We start from the raw sequence: 22,640 nt of genomic DNA, 5'->3' as shown, positions 1-22,640 counted from the left end.
GCATATAATCACAATGAGCTTTAAATCTTAGTTTGTCATCAATAATTATACCTAGATACTTCATTGTTTCTACACGCTCTATCCCAATACCGTCCAGGCATTTTAATGTAATATTACCTCTCAATTCTTTTCGTATACTTCTAACTATCATAAATTTCGTTTTTCCCGCATTCATTTTTAGCTTGTTTATATTCATCCACTGCTCGACTACATTAAATGCTGTATTCATTTTACTCTCTAAATCCATACTACTTTCTCCACTAACGTATATTAAGGTGTCATCAGCGAACATTTTTATACCGCATCCTTCTGGACAGACTTTGATTATATCATTTATATATACTATAAATAACAAAGAGAGAGAGAGAGAGAGAGAGAGAGAGAGAGAGAGATGTAAAAGAAAACTTCATTGTTATTAATTTTTTGGACAGATTTTGGTCTCTCAATATTGAATATTGTGATAAGTAATAATAAGAATAACGGTCTCTATCGAGCAACAAAAAATAGATCTTATGGTTTATTGAAATAGAATATAAAATTCACATAAATGTAATTACAGACGTTTCGGGCCCTTACTTGAGCCCTCTTCAGTATATAAAATAAATTAGCGCCATGTCGCAAATATTGAATATTGTGTATACATTATCCAGCATCTCTAACAGCGATGCAACGTGTGTGGCGCGCATAGTTGAGATAATTCAGCGTCGTCTAATCGTAATAAGTAAATTTACATCTATAAGCCACAAGCGTTGAAAAGTCGGTCGTGTATTTTACATTGATTTTCGAAGCGCGAGAAAACTTTATCCTTGAGCTTTTTCTCAAGAGTTTGGCCGGCCAATCGGACGGCATAGACGACTGCGAAACTCTCTCGTGGAACTCTATTTAACTTAAAGATACCGCTGACAAATCCTTTGAACCCGTCGTGTCTCTCTTCTGAAAGTCACGCTGATCCAATTCACGCCGACGACAAAAAACGCGTTCGGGGAAATGTTGTTTTCTATTCCCGCGAGTTGCCAGTCATAAAAGTATTAATAACGACACTTTTTTTACCCAAAAAAGAATGGGAGGTGTTCGAGATTTTATTGCACTTGGGGAAATCTCCTCCCAGTCGAGCTAAATTTAAGCTACTCGCGCTTGATCGACGCGAGCTACTTCTCGTGTATCCCGGTCGCGTGGATACGATTCAAAAGATCGAATTGGTCGTCTCGCTCGAATGGACGCGACGCATGTGTGAGCTCAACTCCTTGCTCGAAGACGTGTGTCGATTTTCTCGAGAGGAAAGCGACGTGATGACGGAAATGCAAAGGAAAGAGACTGTGTACACTTCTCTTATTTTCCTTCTCGTCGCTTTGTTTGTGTTATTTCTACCGAGAAACATGCGCGAGCGGCAACTATTACAAACATTCCGAATATTCACTTAATCGAAGAAAGCATAGAATATTGAAAGTTTTCAATTTTCAATCGATCGAGTCCGGATTTTTGATGCGGACCGCGCGTTATCGATCAGAACGAGCTAATCGCAAACGAGCGATGCTTGTTGAACACGCGCGTGTTAAATTTCCGCGTTAATCAACTTGCTAAGTGCTAGTTGACCAATTAACTCTCACAATATCTCGGCAGTCTCTCGCTGCGGGAGTATCGGTGAACACGATATATCCGTGTAACATATTGGTAATGATTTTGACTACAAATCTGCAGGAGATCGTTACCCTATCTGTCGTGTTAGAAACGGGAACCTAATTCGACTCATAGGAACTTGATGCAAATCGATCTCGGAAGCGAGATTCCGTCGACGCGCGCGAAGTGCATAAATTATCCGCAAGTAATCTGTCGTGACCGCCTACGTGTCTCTACGTCGAAACACGCAACGCGGCGGAAACAAGAAAGCGAGAGAAAGAGAAGGGAGGAGAGAGAGAGAGAGAGAGAGAGCGACCGACAAAATAGTGCACCGTAAAGTTGCCACGCGTCCCGACGTAATGGCGTAGTTCCGGCAAAACGACGACACGTGCAGCAGCGACGGGAACCATTTACCAACCCCGTTTTCAGAGAGAAGACTCGTGTCGATATGGCGGCAAATCCTTAGGGTGTGATACACCGAAACAGTAATAAGTTTTATATGGCTAAAAAATATCACTTTTTATGGAACTAACTTTGTTCTTCGTAATCAAGATATATATGTACATCGTATAGTTCGTTAGAAATAGAACGTGTTGAATAACTCGTAAAATTTTAAGCATAAAATGTTCATGAAAAAATAGTACACGCAAAATTTTTTTCCCCATTGGTTACGATAAAGGAAGAGTAATGAATTTTGCAGTCTTTAAGTTAAGAAAAGTCACTAGGGAAACTACTCGGAATATACGTAAAAAAATTTCATCAACCGTGGCGCGTTTTGACTTCTGCATCGTGTTGAAAAAAATGTAGCTTGGAGGCTGGATATTTGACTAGAAAAGTACGTGCGATAACACAACGAGTTTAATTTGTATATTTATATTGTCACATGAGTATCTAAATATTTTTTTCAAATTAATAATGAAGAAGAATAAGATTCTTCGAGGCTCGGAAGTCTTTAAACTAATGAATGAATTAAATTCGGGTTGTTTGAGCCGTTTTGCAGGATGTTTTGTGCAGAGAATGTGTTTAAATATATATATATATATATATGTATACACATACATATATATAATATATATATATATATTATATATATATATATATATACACATATATTTGACGAAATAATTTTAAATATTTTTTCTTTTTTTTAAGTTACGAGAAATTAGAATCAAAAGAATTTTTTTAAATTAATCTTGTACATCAGATATGTTTGCAGATAGAAAACAATCTTTTGCATTGTCACGTTTTCCGACCTCAAGAAGCTGCACATTTTCTGATGTCAGCTGAGTCGCGTCATCTCGTTTCGTATAAAGAGAAAAGCCCAAATTGCTTCACGTTTAGTGCAATGCGCAAAGTAAAGAGAAATTACGTTCATAATGACAATGGAGTTTCGCTGATTTTCAGTCATCTTAAACCGGTGAGAGTCAGAAAGACAAACATATACTCGATACAGGTTAGGTAAAAGAGTATAAATAAATGAGTTTGCATCTCGAGAAAATGTTGCAATGCATTCGCGCACAAGCATCCACAATTTGAGCTTTTATGTTGGTGATATAAATAAGAGAAACAAAATTGCGCACAAAATGTCGCAGTTATATATACACTGAGAAAAAAAAGTTGTTGAAGTAACAAAATAGTATTTGATTCAACTATATGCGCAGCGGTCACGGGCTGTCAATGAAATATTGATTAATGTAAGAAGATATCATGTTTCAATAGATATAATAATTAGATTATACCAAAAGACAATTTAGTTGTTTTAACAAAATTATAATTTGCTTAAATACAGATAACTTTGAATGTACAACACAATAGGACAACACAATATTTTGTTTGCTTATAAAAATAAGCAGTTTGATTAAATGAAATACTTAGTACAAAGAAATTCAGATTAAATTCAATTAAAGTAAATGAGTAATTGCCTATTTCATCTTTTCTAACAGTATCTTTTATTTGAAATTATCACAACTTATGTTCGACAAAACAATTCATGGTTTAGTGAATTAAATATGTTCATTACCACTATTGTGTTAATTCAACTTATACGAATTTGTTATCTTTATTACCATATGTTTGAATTAAAAAAACAAGAAATAATAATGAGAAAGCTCGTAAATATAACAATAATAAAACGATAAAAAAAAGGTCAATAAACGAGCAAAAAGTTGAAAGTAATAATATAATTCTATAAATAATTTTGAAAATATACATAATAATAAACAACGCGAAACGTTTCGGTCTCAAAAAACAAGATATTTCAGATAACAAACTGAAACTCAACTAAACGCATTTAGTTGAGTTAATAGTATTTTTTTCTCAGTGTACGTGTGCATAGTTGCAGACTCTTTATAAGATTAGCTCTTTTATAAAAAATTTCCTGCCTTTTTTTGTAAAGATTGAATTTTTATAAAAAGTATGCGCTGCCGTGGATTTTTGCAAAATTAAGATACATAGCATATAAAACACTATAAAACGCTATAACATTTTATAACGTATACATAGAAATGTAAAAAAAATTCACTACTACAAATCGATACATTCTTCATTATTAAATCAACAAAATACTTAAAAAGTGACTGTATTCAATCACTTTTATAACATACAATGGGTATTTAGTGATCTAAATCTACATTATTTAGAATTATATTATTAAATAATCTTATTTTAACATATGATAGTACACTTACAAGAAAATCTACGCGCTATCGATCGTCGGGAAGAATCGTCGAATTACGCAAAACGGTTTTGTTAATTCGCTATTTCCGAACGAAAGTATTTTCGTAAGGGAACGTAAGCATGCGCGTGTGAAAAAAATTATGTTCCGTAGTAAAACGAAACGAAAAAGTCTATCCCGATGAGTTAGCGCGGAAGCTTGCTTCATAACAGAAAGAACGTTGTTAGAGAAACAACGAGAAGTAAAATAAACCATTTGTCGCTTTTGCGCGTTAAGAGTTTTTACGATTCATACCCACATTAAAACAACAAAAATGAATTAGCACGAAACGTTGTATTGTTATGTCAGTTAAAATTATAATAATATTATTGTGTTTTATACTTATTATATTTGATCACATATTATTTATCCGCCGTAAATATAAATTTATTACGTCAATTATGCAGAAGCTGATCATATTTTTTTTATGTACTTACTTCGGTTTTTTTCTCTCTTGTTCAAGAAAAACTTTTGATAATAATGCAATTTTCCTCCGGCGAAATGTAATAAAGATTATGATTTTGCGTTCGCATAAAAATGTTAAATGTAACATGTTCGAGAAAGATTCAATAATTATTTGCATTTTATTATTCCTATATAATTAGTCTTATTTGGCGAACATAATTATGCGATACAATAGACAAAGTAAAAACATTAAACAAATAACTAAAAAAAAAAAAAAAAACATCACGTGATCTTTCTTGGACATACAGTAAATGTTCGATTTGAATTCATTTCAAATCGACGTTATCGGCATAATGATGTTGGTGAGATGCGGATATGCGATCGTTATTGCGATGAGAACGCGTATCTTCGATTTGCGTTTGCATAATGCTGTATGCCGCAGTGAGTTTAATCGGCTAACGAACGTGACCATTGTTAGAGAATGCAATTTCTCTCTCTCTCTCTCTCTCTCTGCTAAATGCAATGATAATCGTTGATCAAATTTAACGTAGAATGAACAGTATCGTTTATTGATTCAGTAATTATGTAATAATCAAAACTCAACATTCCAAACAAACCTTTCTCTTAAAAAGTCAACGTAAATTCGAAATATTCCTTGTATTCAGGGTAAGATCTCAGTCAAAAGTTTAAGAAACATAGCGTAAACCGAAGCTATTTTAATATTTAGATAATAATTGTTTGCTGAAAAAGTATTATTTGTATTAAAATAAGTTAAAAAAAACTATTTATTATACTTTTAATGACTACGAAAAAGTTTTTACGTATATTTTGTTTGTGTGTGTGTGTGTGTGTGCCATTTTAATGTTCACTTTTGATACTTTTGAGTAGGATTATACTCTACTTGCAACATAAGATAAATGAAGACCTGGAAATGTATTAATCATAAAAGTTTGTTAAAACGTAACAATTGATGTATAAAATTTTAAATATAATTGTTTTATGTATATTAAATATATATTTTTATTAATTTTAGCAAAATATAAATTTATATTTTATGTGATATTCTCGAAATGACTTTTTTTTCGAATGGAATTTGTTTTCAAGATATTTATTAACAACTGCAAAAAATTTCAAAATTACGGCATATCTACATCTACAGTTATTTTTTAATTTATATCAGAATATCGTGGAATTCCATAAGAACTCGTGTTAAATTAGAATCGTACTAACTTTTTAACAAGACTCGCAAAGAGGAGCTGAAATTTTGCACAATGTTTTTTTTTTTTTTTATTATCTACTCACTGGCAAAATTTGAATAATCTGACATATCTTTTATCTTACCCTGAATACAACCTTAATTTACAATTAGCATTCAATTGTTACAGCTTTCACAAATAACCGTCCTTTTATTTTCAATAATTTATTTATATATCTCATTAGTTTTCTACTTTACTTCGTTATATAATATTAAGGAGGAGAAGAGAAAGTAATTTATTCTCTCATTCTCTCTGTACATATTTTGTTATAATATTTTGTTACAAAATATGTATAGATATATATATATACACAGGTTTCTGAAATTGAAAACCTGCCAATAATGATATAAACCTGTTTGTTTCCATACTAAGACTGTTGGCTTTCATATCGTAGCTTAATTAAATATGTTGTCTGTATAATTTAATTAGATTACATTCCGGTTATTACAGTTCCGATAAAGACCCGTACCTTCCAATCATAGGAGTCAAATTTTCAAGCTACGAAACAAGGGCATATCGATTTTCCCGTTATAACCATGTAATCCGCGAGCGGCGCGTACAACACGCTCGCTTAATCGGCAATTTCGATCAAACGGGTTCTAATTAGAGATTATGATGATTTCTACACCGCGGACGAAACCGCTCCGGTGGCAACATTTGTTATTACGATGATTTGACAATTGGTCGTCGACGACGACGTTGACAGTGCGAACGAGTGAATTTTAACGCGAGAGAGAGAACTGCGCGGTCGATCGCGTAAATCACACGTTTGTATCGATGCCGCTACTATGGAAAAATTGGTTTGATTGTCGGTTTCTTTTTTCGTCGACGGAAAAAATTCGTGTGTTTTCTGCGAAATCTACATTGTTAAGGCTGTCTTTTTCGCCGATAATTAAACCCGCGACTATATTTTTGCGCACAAAAAACTCAGAGATCTCGTTATTTCGTTAGTGCACACACCGCAGACGTAATTTTCACATTGTCCGACTCGAAGAATATCGCGTGATGCATTCATGCGCAAAAACACGACATTCTATACTAAAATTTATAATAAATTTTCAATAGATTTTCAAGAAAAAAATACTATTATGAAGTTACAACTTTGGAGCAATTGTTCAGCTTTTATTAAATTTTTTATTTTCTGCAGTGTGTTTTTTCCTTATTGAGAGGATTACGAATCAATATTTTATAAACTTTTGACAAATAAAAGAGAGTTTTTTATCGCAAACGATAGGAACTTGATAATTATACCGTTTCTTTCTACAACAAAATAAAATATTTCGAAGTTTCATTTGTTAAAGCTATAATTTTTCAACGGAAAAGAACTCACTAGAATTCATCGGATGTAATGAAAAATGAGAATGCTCGCGTTTTGCTGATGTTCTTTCTTAGTCTCGTTATTGATGCATTAAATGATACTTTTGTCGGACATTTATAGTTTAATGCACTTCTCTGCCAATAAAAAAAAAGTTACTCTTTATCATTCTCCGATAATCGCTTTATATTCAAAGGACATTTGCTACTTGCCTTTCAGAAAAAACTTTGATAATATCCGGACAAGCTTCATTAGGAAGTTTCTCCCGCTTTGCCCTATTTGCTTTATTCTATTCGAGTAGAATTGAAACGAATCGAAACGGCTCGAATTGCAGCGTCAACGAGAATCGACAGGAAAATAGCGCGTCTCGTGAAGCCTTACATTCTTCATGCGTTTGGCATATGAAAAAGTAACTGGTTCAACGATAACCAATCGTCAGTCTTCTTTGACGTGATAATTTAATTTTTTTCTTCCACAAAATGTCGATTTTTGTATTGTTATTTATTAGAGTATCAAAAAAAAAAAAAAAAGCTTAATACAAAATGCCTTTGCAAGAATTTGTATTTTACCATTTGAACGCGGTTATAAATTAACAGATCTGTGACAATAAGATAACAATCCTTTAATTAATTGCGACAAAAAATCTATAAAGTCGCAAAAGTTCAAATAAATTTATGTACGTGTAATATTTTCTACGTCTCTTTTTCTTTAATTAATTTTAGTCGTAGATATAAAATACCACGTAAATTAAATTTAGTCGTAGATATAAAATACCACGCGAGTTCGATGAATGTGTATCTTTTAAGGTTTTCCGACAAAAAGGTTTTCGATCACTAGCATCTTTCAAGGGGAATCTTATCCTCCGTAACAAGACCTATCGTGTAATTATCTTAAGTTTAGTTTCATCAGTCTGATGGCCGTTTGATCGTCGAGATACATCATATTGGCTATAAATATCGATCGGTCCGTTTAATATGTCAGAGGATAAACAATGATTGCATTCTATATTTGACATTATCTCCGGTATTACAATATTCATGTCGCGGACTTAAGCAATTATTGCATAATAACACGTGTACAATATACGTTACATTAAATTAAAATCAGGGCAAAGAGATGCATCAGCTATATTAATCATAGAAATTGAGATGTGAAAATTCTATTTTATTATTGACGTCAATCGAACGCTACGCTAAATTTTGTTTTTATTTTCAAAGTGTGTGTATAAATTTGCATAGACTTAGTCGCCGCGATCAATCAATTGTTACTTTGTGCCTTTTTTTGAAATGATCCGTCGGCATGAAATTCTCAAAACTTAAAGACGACGGATCTGTACGAGAAAATATTAAAATAGAAGAGGCTCGTACTTATTTTAAAATGCGATACGGCGAGATTTAATTTGTTTATTTTACCTAGGAACGTATAAACAAATCAGCTGATGGTAAATTTTCCATTGTTTATTGTACATTATCTATTAGGTTCAGTTTACTTGGTCTTCCCGACGAACATCTTCACTAAAGTAGACGGTTATCTCACGTACACTTTTTCTACTTCAACGATTTACGACAACAATGGCGAAATCGGGCGTAGTTCAATATACACGTATACAAAAACAAACTGCCGACGTGACACGATAGCGCATGACGGAATATTGCACAAAAGCAATTTCAGGTAGCGTTTCTATAAACGAACGATTCAATATTTCCCGTTTGGCACCTCTCCGTCCGTTCGATCTCTCTAAAGTTTAGCTTGCGTTCTTTCGCGTATTCTTAAACAAGAACGCGCTCAGCCAAGCGTGGGCGAGCTATCGGGAATACTTCCGATATATGAACGTATCTCATTCAAAAAAAAAAAAAAAAAAAAAAGAGAATTAATCCTTTTGCAAAACTCTTTCGTCTCGCGACGCGTCATTTACTCCATTTGCGAAGGCGCGCGAAACAGTTACCAAACTTCTTCTTTAAACATTATATTCCCCCGTATCTTCCTCTCGGTGAGTTGCGCCGAGATCGTGACGTAAACACATTGTTACACCGACGCTAAAATACCTCGCAAAATTCTCTGGAAAACTTTTTGCTTGCTTCCACCTCCGTGTATTGTATTTTTCCAGAGCGATAGGGCGGCTGTATAGATGATACCGCGCGGAAATATATAAGGACATTGCATTTGTACGCATTGCAATTGAGCGTTTTATGAAAACACAAACAACCGCGAGAGTTCACTAAAAAATGTGAATCTCTGAAAAGATTGCTTTTTGAAATGTCTTACGTTGGCAGAAATATTTTTAAGTACAACAAATATTTTATTATTCTTATTATTCCATCATACCATAAAAAGAACTTAGAAATTTGTATAAATACATTGGTAAGCCAACAATTATCCGTTGCGATTTATATTTGAATACATAAACAAAAGATTATACACATTGTTCAACACCAAACTCAACAAAGATACCACAATTGAGTCTAATACCGGGGAATGCACACGTTCCATGCATTACTTTGTGTTACCTTATACTACAACAATTAATATTCACAGTAAACATTACAATGTACCAATTAACAACAATTTACACACACGATTGTCATACAGACCGTTAAACAGCCTCAAAAAATTTATAAAAACACATAAAGATATGGTACCGGTCTCAAAAAAGAAAAATGTATACATGGAAGTATTGAGGTAGGCTCTCAACAAAATTTTAATAATCAATATTTAAAGTTAACGGCCATACAGAGCCAGTGCAGAATGTTGTGCAATAATTAAATAAATTAAATTTTAGCTTCAAAACGTTTCGACTTTTTATTGAAGTCCTTATCAATTGAATCTGAGATAATGGTGTAAATTATTTACATGTTAATAAAATAAGTTAAAATTGAAACTGTCAAAAACAAATATATGAAATAGGATGTCAGAGTATCGAGTAATCAAGTCATACTTATTCAAACATTCAATCGACACTAATAGATCGACACTAATAATATCGACACTAATAATAAAGAAAAATGTAGTTTACAACGTCCAATGTAACAATTGTGAGGCCAATTATATCGGTCAAACAAAGAGACAATTACAAACCAGGATTAAAGAACACGTTTATCATGTTAGGACACAAAATAAAAGATCTGTCATGTCAGATCACTGTAAGGAAACGAGTCACACGTTTAATTGGAACGCGACCAAAATTTTAGACCACGAACCTAATTATTTCAAAAAACTCACATCAGAAATGGTCAACATCAAATTAAAAAATAATACCATCAATGTTATGCAAGACACAGCATTATTAGATGACTCTTACTTCCCTTACATTGATCGGATTAAGTCATAAGTTTTTCCGTTGGGGGAGCCACAATCAGTAGTCTTGACGAAAGTGCGATACAAACAACACACAAGTTTATCGAGTTGCATGTTGTCTTCAATTATCGTCAGAACAAAGAAATGTTGAACATAGATTGTAAGTTTATCAAAACAAAAAACTTCATTGTAAATTATGATTTGTTTGTTAACATTTGCGCCTATTTTTTTACTATGTATACTAGACAATCCACTGATGATGACTAAAATAATAAAGTCGAAGCGTTTGGATTCATACTTCATTAGAATTTAATGCATAACACCTTGCAACTGGTTCGAGAGCCCGTTAATCAAGATTCAATTTGATTATTCTTATTCCTTCGTGAACAGAGATCAAAAATGACCTACTAGTTGAACAGACTGGGTCTGTGAGACCCACGCGAGACTTTAAAGTCGAATATCTTCGCGAAAAACCGATATTCTTTTAATTTTTTTTTTTTTTTGAATCAAAAGTTTGAAAACGATTCTGCGTCGATAAAAAAAACAAATTAAAAACATCTCGTGAAAAGCGTTTAAAAAAAAAAAAACTAATTTTTACCAGACACCGATGCGCAATTTTCAAGTGGATCTGCAAGATCCATGTCTGTCCGCGAAGGATTATTTAAAAAAACTGAAATGCAGAAAGTGAGTACTTACGAGAAGTGGATTTTACAACGTTAAACAATAAATATGAAACGTTTGCTCGCGAAGCGTCATCGATTTTGTGTGTTCTAATCGAAGTTCTCCATCTTCCGTATACAACCAGACTCGAGCAAACAGACGAGAATATTGATAGTTAATTTTCTGTCTGCGCGCATCTACGCGCACACTCATCTGTTCGGGTAGAGGTCGGGAAATGAGACGGTGACTCTTTGCACCGTTGTCGCGTAAATCGATTTATCTTACGCTTGGACGATGAGCGAGCTTCTCCGTCGCGCCGGTATCCTCGCGACAAGTGTGCGCAAAAGAAAAAACCAACCACGCATACCGGACAATGTTGACCGTAATAGGCAATTGCCGCGCAAAAATTTTAGCGTTGCAAAGAAACGCGACTCTGACATTCCAAAACTTCTTCCTCCGCCATTTCACTCCGCTTTGCCGGGTTTTCCCAGCAACCGGAGATGGAAACCGCGCGCGTATATTCGAACAGCTTCTTTCACTCTCGTGGATCTCGTCGTAAAGCACGCGGGATTCCTGCCTTTATTATGGCCGCGGTGAGTGCGTGTGCACTATGTTAGTCAGTCCGCATTTGTCGCGTTCACAGCCATAAAGCCACCGCATACACACAGGGGAAATGGAAAGACCGACGAGAGATGAACATTATTGAGGAATCAAAGTACCACGCACAAAGATATATAGGAGAGAAATCGGATTTCTTAAACGCGAACGCAAGATGTTCCGGGAAACTCAAAGGAACGAAAGCTCCATTTAGCGTCGTAAGTTATGAAAAGACTTTTATACGGGAAAGACTGAGATAAAAAGATCAGTCATGCGAGAGAAAATAAATTAAAAAATCAAAGCGTCATAGAAATTGTGCGTGGAATAGAGAAGAATATTTTATTATGTTCCGAGATATAAGATGTTTTTTTTATTTTAAACAAACGTTTAATTAACTTATCGCATGTAAATTAATCCTTCGTAGATTGACTCTTAAAAATGCTTACTAGTTGAACTGACCGGATCTGTGAGACTCGCGCGAGTTTTTAAAATCGAATATCTCCGCGAAAAATTGATTGTTTTTAATTTTGTTTCGGTAATTATTTTAGAAAGCGGACTTCCTCACCGATTTCAATGAGCTTGAAATATGTTGTTAAGGACGTTATTCTGAACAACTTTTCCCTATACATGTTGCCGCCGGTCGGCTTTAGTTTTTGAGTTATAAACCAAAAAAGTTTCATAATTGAATACTTGTTTTGGTAAATATGTACAAAAGGTCACCCAAATGAGCTTGATATATTTTGTCAAGGACACCTTCCTGAATAAAGAATTAAAAGGTTTTAGCCGTCGCTCGTTGTTTATTAAAAAGTTAATAACAAAAAAAGTTTTATAAATAAACTCTTATTTTTCGATTCCATGTACATTTTTTTGTGTTGTAAGTGTTTAGGCAGAGGGGGGGTACGCTTCCCCGCAGGGGGAGGGGCTGCGCCCCCCGCAGGGGGAGAGGCTTCGCTCCTTCTCCCTGCTTCCCCCTTCGTGTTCTGCGTGTATATTACCTTGTGTTTATATTGAAATATTTTTTCTGAATCCAATATTCCACAATAATAAATTATGTCTAAAACATACAGGTTTGGACAACGATGCTTTAATGAAACTTTTTTTGGTAATTTCGACATGAAGCGAATGTAATCGGAAATCGTATTTGTTAATTAAATTCTTCATTTTTTCTTGACGGGAGGAGCAAGGAGGAGGGGCAAAGCCCCTCCCCCTGCGGGGGCGTAGCCCCCTCTGTCTACATGTGTCATACAAAGAATATATTAACTTAAGAAATCGACACAATGTTGGAAAATTAGTCTTCAATTATGAAACTTTTTTTGTTTATAACTCGAAAACTAAAGCCGACCGGCGGTAACATATATAAGAAAAAGTTGTTCAGAATAACGTCCTTAACAATATATTTCAAGCTCATTGAAATTGGTAAGGAAGTCCGCTTTCTAAATAATTACCTTTGTTTCTTTGAATCAAGTATAGTTTGAACGATTCTGCGTCGATAAAAAAACAAATTAAAAAACTCTCTAGTGCTTCCGAAGATATAGGTGTTTAAAAAAATTGCTTTTTATTTGAGACGCCGATGCGCAATTTTTGAGTAGGTCTGAGAGACCCATGTCAGTCAACAAAAGGTTAATTATATAATTATTCTCTCGTATTATCGCGTCACGCATATATATTATGTGCAAAATATACGTTTTAAATACAAGTTTTTGTTTTGATATGTAGAAAAAAATGTACATAGTTGTTTTTAAGAAATTAACAACTGTTATAGTCGCTGAGCAAGAAAAAAAGTGATCTTTAATCGAAGCGTTTGTTGTAACGCGATCATTTAAAGAGTGAAAAACGATATTTGATCAACTCTGGGTGTGGCCAATGTTCACTGAACCGCGAAAATATTACTGTCACTGACTTGACAGAATGATCAAGTTGCTTTTGCGTGCAGCTACAACTCCATCGTGCAATGCACAGTTTATACTGATGTTTGTCCTGTCTGACGCGCGTGTCGTGGCGCTAGCAACATTACGTAACAAAACACATTTGCGTACCTGTCGAGCTTTCTCTCACAGAGCCGCGTCGTCAAAGTCCTTGGACGAACTCGAGGGTATCTCCTCTTGCTCTTTCGAGATATTTGTCGTTGGCTCTAGAATTATCAGCTCGCATCCCTCGGGATTCTGCGCTTTCGTCGTGTTGCTTGTGGGCAGCAGAGTCTCTTGCATGGTGTTGTTGCCGTTACATATCTTGTCGCCTCTGCAACCTTCCCTGGTTCTCTGGATATTCCTATTGGAGCCTCTCGAAAAACACGGCAGAACCTGCGTAGAATAGAATTTTTTTTTTGTGATTTGATCAAAACGCTATTGTACGATTCTTATGATATTTTATGCTGAAATGAGTTAACCACTATAACTATACGTTAACTTAACGTTAAATTATATGTAGATATAATTAGCTGAAATAATGGAACGCTCTTAAAAATTTTTTTTAATTTTCGATGATCAACTTTATTAGCTCAACAAGTAGAGTCTTTCTTGTCTCTTCGACAAACGTACGAGTATGTATGTTTAATTAAGCGATGTTTGACTGTTGTCGTTATCTCGTTTATAAGGAATATCCTTGAAGGGACAAGACACGTTTAAATTAATTTTGCATCCGAGTGAAATTAAGAATCGATTTTGTAATTGCGGTTTATAAGAGAAGCTCTCCCGAGTTGTTATAAGAGACAGAGTCGTTAAGCGTATTTTATTATTGTCGAACTTGAGGCTGAGAAAATGAAATTGATGAAAGGGCGTGTGCCGAGTCGTAACGAGATGAATGATTAAAAAATAATTCAATGTCCGTGGATTGCCCGGGAAAAATTAATCAAATTCCGCAAACGCGAACAAAGTCATTTATAATCGCGAACAAGAATCACAATTTTTTCTTTAAACATTCAAGTGCAAAATAAACGGAAATTAAAAAGCGTGATGATTGTTGCGCGTGTTAATTAAATATTTTTCAGTCGACAGTTGTAATACTTTCTGCAGCAAAAGCCAAAAAAAAAAAAAAAAGAATAAAAAGAAATTATGCGCGCAGCAAGACAAGCAAAAATAGGATAGGAAATAAAAAATCGGAAATTGTCAAGTCCAGAAACGATAAGAAAATAAATTTTCAATATTATGCCAATCAAGAAGCTTTTGACTTTAAAAATACGCCACTCACTAGTCAATTTGGATGCTGAACAATGTCATCAACAAAAGTAAAATTTACTTATCACCGTTTATTTTTACATGTCCGCACATTTGTATTATATCCTTTGAAGTGACTGCTGAGTGGCGTGCTTCTAAACACAGATAAGTGTTCCATATGCAAGGTACGTACATATTATATAAATATAGCGAACACGGTAGAAATGAAGAGCGATGTAAAATTCAACGCGATACACGCTTTTCGATAGCATCGCCAGAAAACGAGACTGCTGCAAAGTGGAAAAATATCACTTGCGCGCCGTGTGCGAGGTTTCCCTTTTTCCTGCGAGTTCGCTAACAAGAAAAATTCGAGAGTCTTGGGGGAGAAATGTAAGAAACGCCAACCAATCTTTTACCGTAAATCGTTGACTCGGCAAACACGTCTGTGCGCTTGATACGAGTATCTTTGAAACAAATGAATAATTTTGCTTAGAATTGCTGAGAGTCGCTGGAATGCAACGCGACGCGTCTTTTGTACGTGCGTCTTACTACGGGCGTTTATTGCACTTAACGTTTTCATAACTCGCTATTTATCGACACAAAGAAGAAGAGAGAGAAGGAGGATGAAGAGAAACAGCAGAGATAGAAATTAATTTAGGATACGCGCCAGCTTTCCCTTTATCGTACAACCGGGTGCATGCTTCTAAATATATTAGATCCTTGCTTCTTCGAATAATCTCGGTAGTGGTTTCGATGCAAATAGTTCTGTCCCAATTACTTAAGAGGGTACTGGAGCCCGGCCTGTAAACTGGATAGAGATCTGTAAACCGACGTTTTAAAAACCTAAATTTCTCTAATTTTTAAGTTTCTTTACTGCATTACATAAAAAGCGCTTCTATAGAAGCAAATACATATAAACAGCTATTTAGTGCTTTTGAAAATATATATATAATGCCTTTTGAAACTCTTTTTTTCATTCGTAATGATAGCATATGATAACCTATACTGTCATCACGCTAAGACGTTATTCTCATCAATTAGATAGTCATACCATAATCTGAATGTCTCATTAGATTCGTTTTTGTCGTATCTGTGGCGCTTGTTCATTGTAAATATGTACATAAGCTTAGAAATAATTCTACATACANGAATATATAGTGAGGTTATAGAAGAAAACTGTATAAGAAAAAATTTATGCTGAATTTTGACATTCCAAAGAACAAGCGCCAATCCTTAGCACAATTTACTTATTTTTGTAGAAGCATTTTAGATTTAATGAAGTAAATACGACACCAAACGTCATAGGAGAAAGTCGGTTTACAGGTCTCTATAGTCGGTATCCAGTACCCTCTTAAAGTGCATCATCGCACAACCTGTACGAAGTTTCAAAACGCGTAATTTCTCTGACAGCATTGTGTTTGCATATCGATGCAAAAGCACATTCGAAATTGTGTGTGTAAAATACGCACGCGTTTATGTAGATTCTTTGTTTTTTATAAAATATTTAAATTTCAAACAGCAACCTCTCAGCCGGATGTGTGCTTTCGAGATTCTACCGCAAAGTCTATTTTTTTAATGCATGACTTCCGTTTGTATCGCCTTGAACATGTGGATTTTAAACTAAAAGGACTCTAGTACGCGGATCCCGTCCGACGATAACAAGAATAATTCGTTTATTCATGTTTATCACCTTGCGTATATGAAAGGGAAGTGTTGAAATATAAACATTGTGTTAACTTTTGAAAGTTTTACAGCGGTTTTGCCTTTTGCTATTCGAGATATAAAGACAAACTAAAACCGGATGACTTTAAAATGCACATTCACACACGGTACGCTTGAACCTACCTGCTTGAACTCCTTGCGAAAGTTTTCGTTGAGCCAGGCGTAGAGGAACGGATTGTAACAGGTGCTGCTCATGGCGAGGCAGTGCGACATGAAGAAGCAGAGCCTGTAATAGGACCAGTCGTTGGCGGACGAGAAGAAATCGTCAACGACATTGACAATGTTGAGCGGCAGCCAGGACATGCCGAATATGAAGACCATCGCGATCAGCATCCAGTTGGTGCGGCGTTTTCTCTCGCGGTCGGCTTCCTCGCGCTTGCTGGTTTTACTGCCGGGTTTGGCGCGCGCCCGATCTTTCAGCTTCATCGACACGCACACGTAGCAGAAGGTAATGACGAAGAACGGAACAACAAACTGTAGTATCGTGGTGAGCAAGCTGAAGGTCTTGCGGAGCGGCTCGCTGGGCCAGTGCTCCTCGCAGAATACGTACGGTTCCTCTAACTGCATATACAAGCCGTACGGCAGGGTGAACAGCAGGGCGATCACCCAAATGCCGATGATGATCGCCATGCACATCTCGATTTTCATTCGCGGACGGAATGGGTAGATGATCACTTGGAAACGATCGGCGGCTATGCTGGTGAGCGTAAACGTGCTGATGTATACGCTCACTCCCTGAGCGTACGGCACCAGATGACAAAGGGTTTTGCCAAAGACCCAACCGCCCATGAAAGTGTACAATGGGGTGAACGGGACGGCCAGCACGCATAGCAACACGTCACTTAGCGCGAGATTTGTGATGAAGAAATTAGTGACCGTGTGCATGTGGCGATTACGCTGGACCACGAAGACCACCAGTACGTTGCCGAAGATGCCGAGCACGAAGATGATCACGTAGAACATGCAGAAGACTATCTGCACCGCTAGATTCGACGTCAAGTCTTCGGTCGGGTAGTTGCTGAAGTTGCGCGCCACCGACAAGTTTTGCATCGTCAATCGCGACGTTATTCGCGTCGTGTCGTCGTCAGCCATGCTTCTTGAGGAAGAGTGCGGGTTTCCAAGTTTTATATATCTCCTTCTCTTCTCCTCTTTCTCTCTCTCTCTCTCTTTCTCCTCTGCTTATTCCGCCTCTTCTTTGACCACTTTGCCTCCTCTTGTTACTTCGAATTGATCATACGTCAGAGTGTTATTGACGTAGATGAACTTGCTTGGCGAGGTATCGTCATTTCTCAGAACGACGACGTGCGGAAGGTCGTCCGCGCGATCAGATTCGGTGAGCTTATCCGGAAGAGTGCAAGCCGTCGAGTGAATTATCGGCCGGCATATCGCGACGAACGGCGTCATCGACTCCCCGAGTCGTGAATTAATTTCTCGCAAAGCTTGACCATTTATGGTCGACGCTACCAGCTCGATCGAGGCGAGCGCTTAAGCGACGGGAGTTCTGATAGATAAGCGAGTTATAGCCTCAGATAAGCAGATTATTTCTCGAGTTTTGCGCCCCGGTATCCTCTCTCACACAGGCAACTCGCATCGATTATACTCGGCACGTATACGCCCGAGAGCGTTGCAGCGCGCGCGCGCTCGCTCTTGCTCGCTCATTCGACTTCTGATGCGGTAATCCTCTAAGCGCGCCCAATTTTTCAGTGTGAAATGGAAAACGGAAATCGGTCCCGGTTTTAAGCTCGATCACTATTCTGCGCACATCAAGAAAAAGAGAAAGAGAGAGAGAGAGAGAAAGAAAGAAAGAGAGAGAGAGAGAGTTACCAATTTTCCTCTTTATAAGTTTTATAACCTCGACTTTATATCCATGATATTGCGTTGATAACTGAGTTTCTGTAAATTTTATTTCACATTTTGTCACGTTGAATCGAACACACCGACGGATTTTTAGCGCGCGTCTCCTTTGTGATTTTTACAACAAAGATCACTTCCCAGAGCTCACGTCGCAAAACGAGAAGTAACTCGTGTGCGATAGAAGAATTTTCACTACAAGCAACATCGATTTTCTTCCTTGTTCTTTGATTGGTTAGCGGCTAAACATTTAATCAAATAGGAAGATTGTACGAATTATATCAAAAAGCTTCAAGTGTCGTTGCACGGTTTGCTCTTAATCCTAATAAAGACGCCAATCGTTGCACTGGTGTCTTTCAACCATCGATTCACACAGTGTGATCGCAAAACCGATTTCGTCATCCGATCGGGATCAAGATCGCACGAAAAATTTGATTATCCAAGTTGTTTTACACTTATACAGATATTTATAACACACTAGTTGATAACAATATTGCTAACACCAACCGCGATTTCCCCGACATTTATCCAAAGAGGGAACAGCGATGACAGTTAGGTAATTAACATGCCAAGACGAAACTTTCCCCGGCGACGGTTGATCCTCTCTCGCTGAAACACATGACATGAGAGAGCAATTAAGAGCGCCGATTACCAGAGTCAGCGAAGTACTCGATGTTGGCGAAATTGTCGATGAACTTCAACTGTCGGTGAACTTCAACGGTGTGTTTTTCATATCGTCAAGCCTCGACAAAAACAAGTCAAAAAGTTTCCAACAGTCGACAATAGACGCGTTTCACAAGTCTTGAAAGCAAAAAGAAGATTCTATATTTAAAAAAAACTCTCAGAATTCGTTTCTCAAAGTGTGTTTCGCTATTAAAAGTAAGAAATAAGAACCAAAAAAAAAAAAAAAAAAAAAAAAAAAAAAAAATACCTAGCTCTCATTTCGGGGTTTTCTCTTTGACGTTGAGTANAATTCGTTTCTCAAAGTGTGTTTCGCTATTAAAAAAAAAAAAAAAAAACCAAAAAAAAAAAAAAAAAAAAAGAACAAAACAAACTCGACGCTCTCATTTCGGGGTTTTCTCTTTGACGTTGAGTACTAATTTTATTTCGGAAAGACAGACGTAACACGATTTCGTCGACGGCAGAATCTTTTTAACAGCTGAGTTCGATATTTCTGCGTGAATTTATTTACGCGCAGCTGATTGAAACACAATCGAGGGTTTTGCTCGCGTTGAACGCGCACGTATTAATCGAAGGGCGTTATATGAACTACATAGTTCGTCGATATTGCGGCTATCATAGACATTAATAAATTTATAATATTAATAAATGATCTTGCGCGACCGGGAGAGAATCGAAAAATAATTTACAGAAAATTGAATGTGACGACGCGGAGCGCCGATGATAGAGTGTTAACATGTTCACTTCACTGAATGATTAATTAGAAAATAATGACTCAAAATTGTTTTATAGTTTATTCAAAATAATAGTTAAGAAGATATAGAGATTTAACTTTTCCACCCAAAAAAATGTTTTGAAAAAAGATTTGATCAAGTAGATCTAAAATACCATTCCCTTTTTCTTGACAGTTTTTGACCTCTGACTTGTGTCATCGAGCTTTCACATTCAGCAAACTATTTGTTATTTTGCAAAATAATTTGTTGTTCGTGAAATTTTTCGCGAGGAGGTCACGGGATCACAAACGTTAGTATACGTAAGAGGCAAGAGAACACAAAACGCAGCGTAAAAGTAATCACGTACGCTTTTGCACACATGCGAGATCGATTTTGGCCACCTGTTGAAGAGTCCGCGGCCGGACGAGCCGCGGCAATTTCTTCCGTCGCAAAACCGAATGGTGGGTAACTCGTCAAGTTTCGTCGTTACGAGGATCTTTAAAAACTTACGGAAGTATTTTGCGCGATTATCGCGGATGATTATTATAGTATAGTTTATTAGGCCGGTGTAACTACTGCGGTTCGCTTCCTCTCTCTCTTTCTCTCAGAGAGACTTGCGAACAATATACAAAAAAAAAAACTGAATGACAAGACACTAGAACTAGTCACATGTAAGACACACACATACACCAAACAAAATTCTCTACTATATATGTTCTAACTGATTAACGACGTCGTTCGTTATGATTATTTATATATACATATGTCGTTACAATTTTTAATCAAAAACATTATTCAAATCAATGTTCCTGACTTTGTTATAGTATAAGATATACAAATTGATTTTTTTTTTTTTTTGGTTACGCGTGTGCGTAGACGTTCACACGATGCGTGCGTCACACTCAACACTGCTCCTCGAAATTACACGCTTCTCTCCTGCATCTGTTATCTTTGGGAACTTTCTTCTTACTAATCTACTTTTTTGATTTTTATTTTTTTTCTTTCCGTAACAGGTACGTGTTTTCCAGGTCGAAGTTTTTCACGAGATAGTCGACGCATCGTCATGTGATTTTAAGCGATGACCTGCCGAGCATGCGACGCTCTCATCTCGGAATTCGAAAGAGACGTGTTGCGACGACCACCTCGGAGCGTCACCGGGCGCCGGTGGTTTACGCGCTTGGCTTTGCTGTCGGCGACTGATCACAAGACGCGAAAATTGGAAGCGCACCAGCTTCGAGAGAGAGAGACCGTACGCGACTTCGTCGTCGGCGCGGTTTTTCCGCGCAGACGCGCGTACAATGTGCGCGCGAGATCGCCCACACGTTTGCACAACGGGGATGCTAACGATGATATGTGATAAGGTCCGGGAATGTACCGGCTTAGATATTATTCAAAAGAAGACAAAATTAAAAGCAATACGTCTTAAAATAATTAAGAAAAATTTATACATTTAAATGAAAGAATTTGTAAATCATTTATTAAGATCTTTTTTATATAAATTTTAAGATATATATTGTTTTTTTTATCTGTACGTACGTATATATATTTTTTTATGATATTTTGGAAACATTTTATGAAACATTTTCAACATTTTTACTTTTCAATCATTTCTTTTTCCGGTTGTTGATTGTCCCGATTCGCGCGTATAATCACGGATGGATGAAATAAAAAGAAAGTTAGCTCGATATTCTGTATAAATTTGTATTTCTCACCTTGCTCTGCTTTTCATAGTTCGACGCGCGTGGCATCGAAGGTTTATCTCAAGGCAGCAGTCGAAAATATTTGAGATTCCACTTGAGAAGTCCACGAGTGTTTTCCAGAATCTAATAAAGTTGAAATGAATTTCTATGCTTTATGGGGTTTCGCGAGCATTCAGTTTCGTAGAAGAAAAAAAAAATAAAGAGAAGAGAAAAAATACATTCGGGGGACCGTTTGCATTTTATAGCAGAAAAATTTCACTTAAATTATATTGGCTCTTCTTGCCGAGTGACGCACGGATTTTCCCGATACGAGGTATGCGACAAATTTCACTTTAGTTCGAATTTTTATGCAAGCGTTTCGAAGAAATTCTACTCGAAAGGTTAAACAAATTTGACATAAGATTTATGTATGTATAATATATCGATTTACTTGCGCGTTTGAAGTTTAACACATGGTCAATGCAAATTTATATCGTAATCGTGTTGGTATTTTTCTGCTTCGCTATCCCGCAATCGGTAGTCGAGAACTCACGTGTTGTGTATTTCAAATTTCGCACAATGCACAATACCGTGCGAGTATGTAATTGATTTTGTATTCGGCCTAAGTTTTACGACTACTTATCAGAGCGCAGCACGTAACAGAGTCGAGAGCACGGAGGTAAAGGAGGGAGCGTTGTCGAAAAAAGATGAAGCCTAGTCAGCCATGTTTATATGGGCCACTAGTACTACCATCTGTTAGTATTTCACAATACTTCGATGAAATAATGCACAATAGAATCACGGAGATAAAATAGAATAATACTTTAAGAAATGTAGTAAACATATATTTACTTAAAAAATTAACAAAAAAGAAACTAATTTTAATAAATAGTAATTATAGATATAATATTATACATATTTATAAGATTTAATAAATATAGGTAAATAAATAAGTAAGGGAAAAAAATATAACTTATATATAAAC

General features: G+C 36.2%; 1 protein-coding gene across 7 annotated transcripts in view; it reads right to left on the bottom strand.

The window, feature by feature from the left end:
• Positions 1 to 21,154, bottom strand: part of LOC109858760 (prolactin-releasing peptide receptor-like) — a 76,962-nt gene extending 55,808 nt beyond the window's left edge. The window contains exons 1-4 of one of the 7 annotated variants that reach the window (XM_020436337.1): positions 20,152 to 21,154; positions 18,584 to 19,383; positions 16,855 to 18,485; positions 13,894 to 14,157 (exon numbers count right to left, since the gene is read on the bottom strand). In XM_020436337.1, the coding sequence (XP_020291926.1) occupies positions 13,909 to 14,157; positions 16,855 to 17,823 (1,218 nt within the window). In that variant the 5' untranslated portion in view covers positions 17,824 to 18,485; positions 18,584 to 19,383; positions 20,152 to 21,154 and the 3' untranslated portion in view covers positions 13,894 to 13,908. Of the gene's footprint in view, positions 1 to 13,893; positions 14,158 to 16,854; positions 19,444 to 20,151 lie in introns of those variants that run through there. The other 6 variants (XM_020436330.1, XM_020436331.1, XM_020436333.1 and 3 more) reach the window with 6 other exon arrangements.
• Between the last annotated feature and the right edge of the window lie 1,486 nt (positions 21,155 to 22,640).

The sequence above is a fragment of the Pseudomyrmex gracilis genome, unplaced genomic scaffold, assembly GCF_002006095.1.
Source record: "Pseudomyrmex gracilis isolate BER0280 unplaced genomic scaffold, ASM200609v1 scaffold_223, whole genome shotgun sequence".
In the NCBI taxonomy this organism is placed as follows: domain Eukaryota; kingdom Metazoa; phylum Arthropoda; class Insecta; order Hymenoptera; family Formicidae; genus Pseudomyrmex; species Pseudomyrmex gracilis.
The sequence above is the reverse complement of the archived record's forward strand: the minus strand, read 5'-3'. Positions and strand labels throughout refer to the sequence as shown.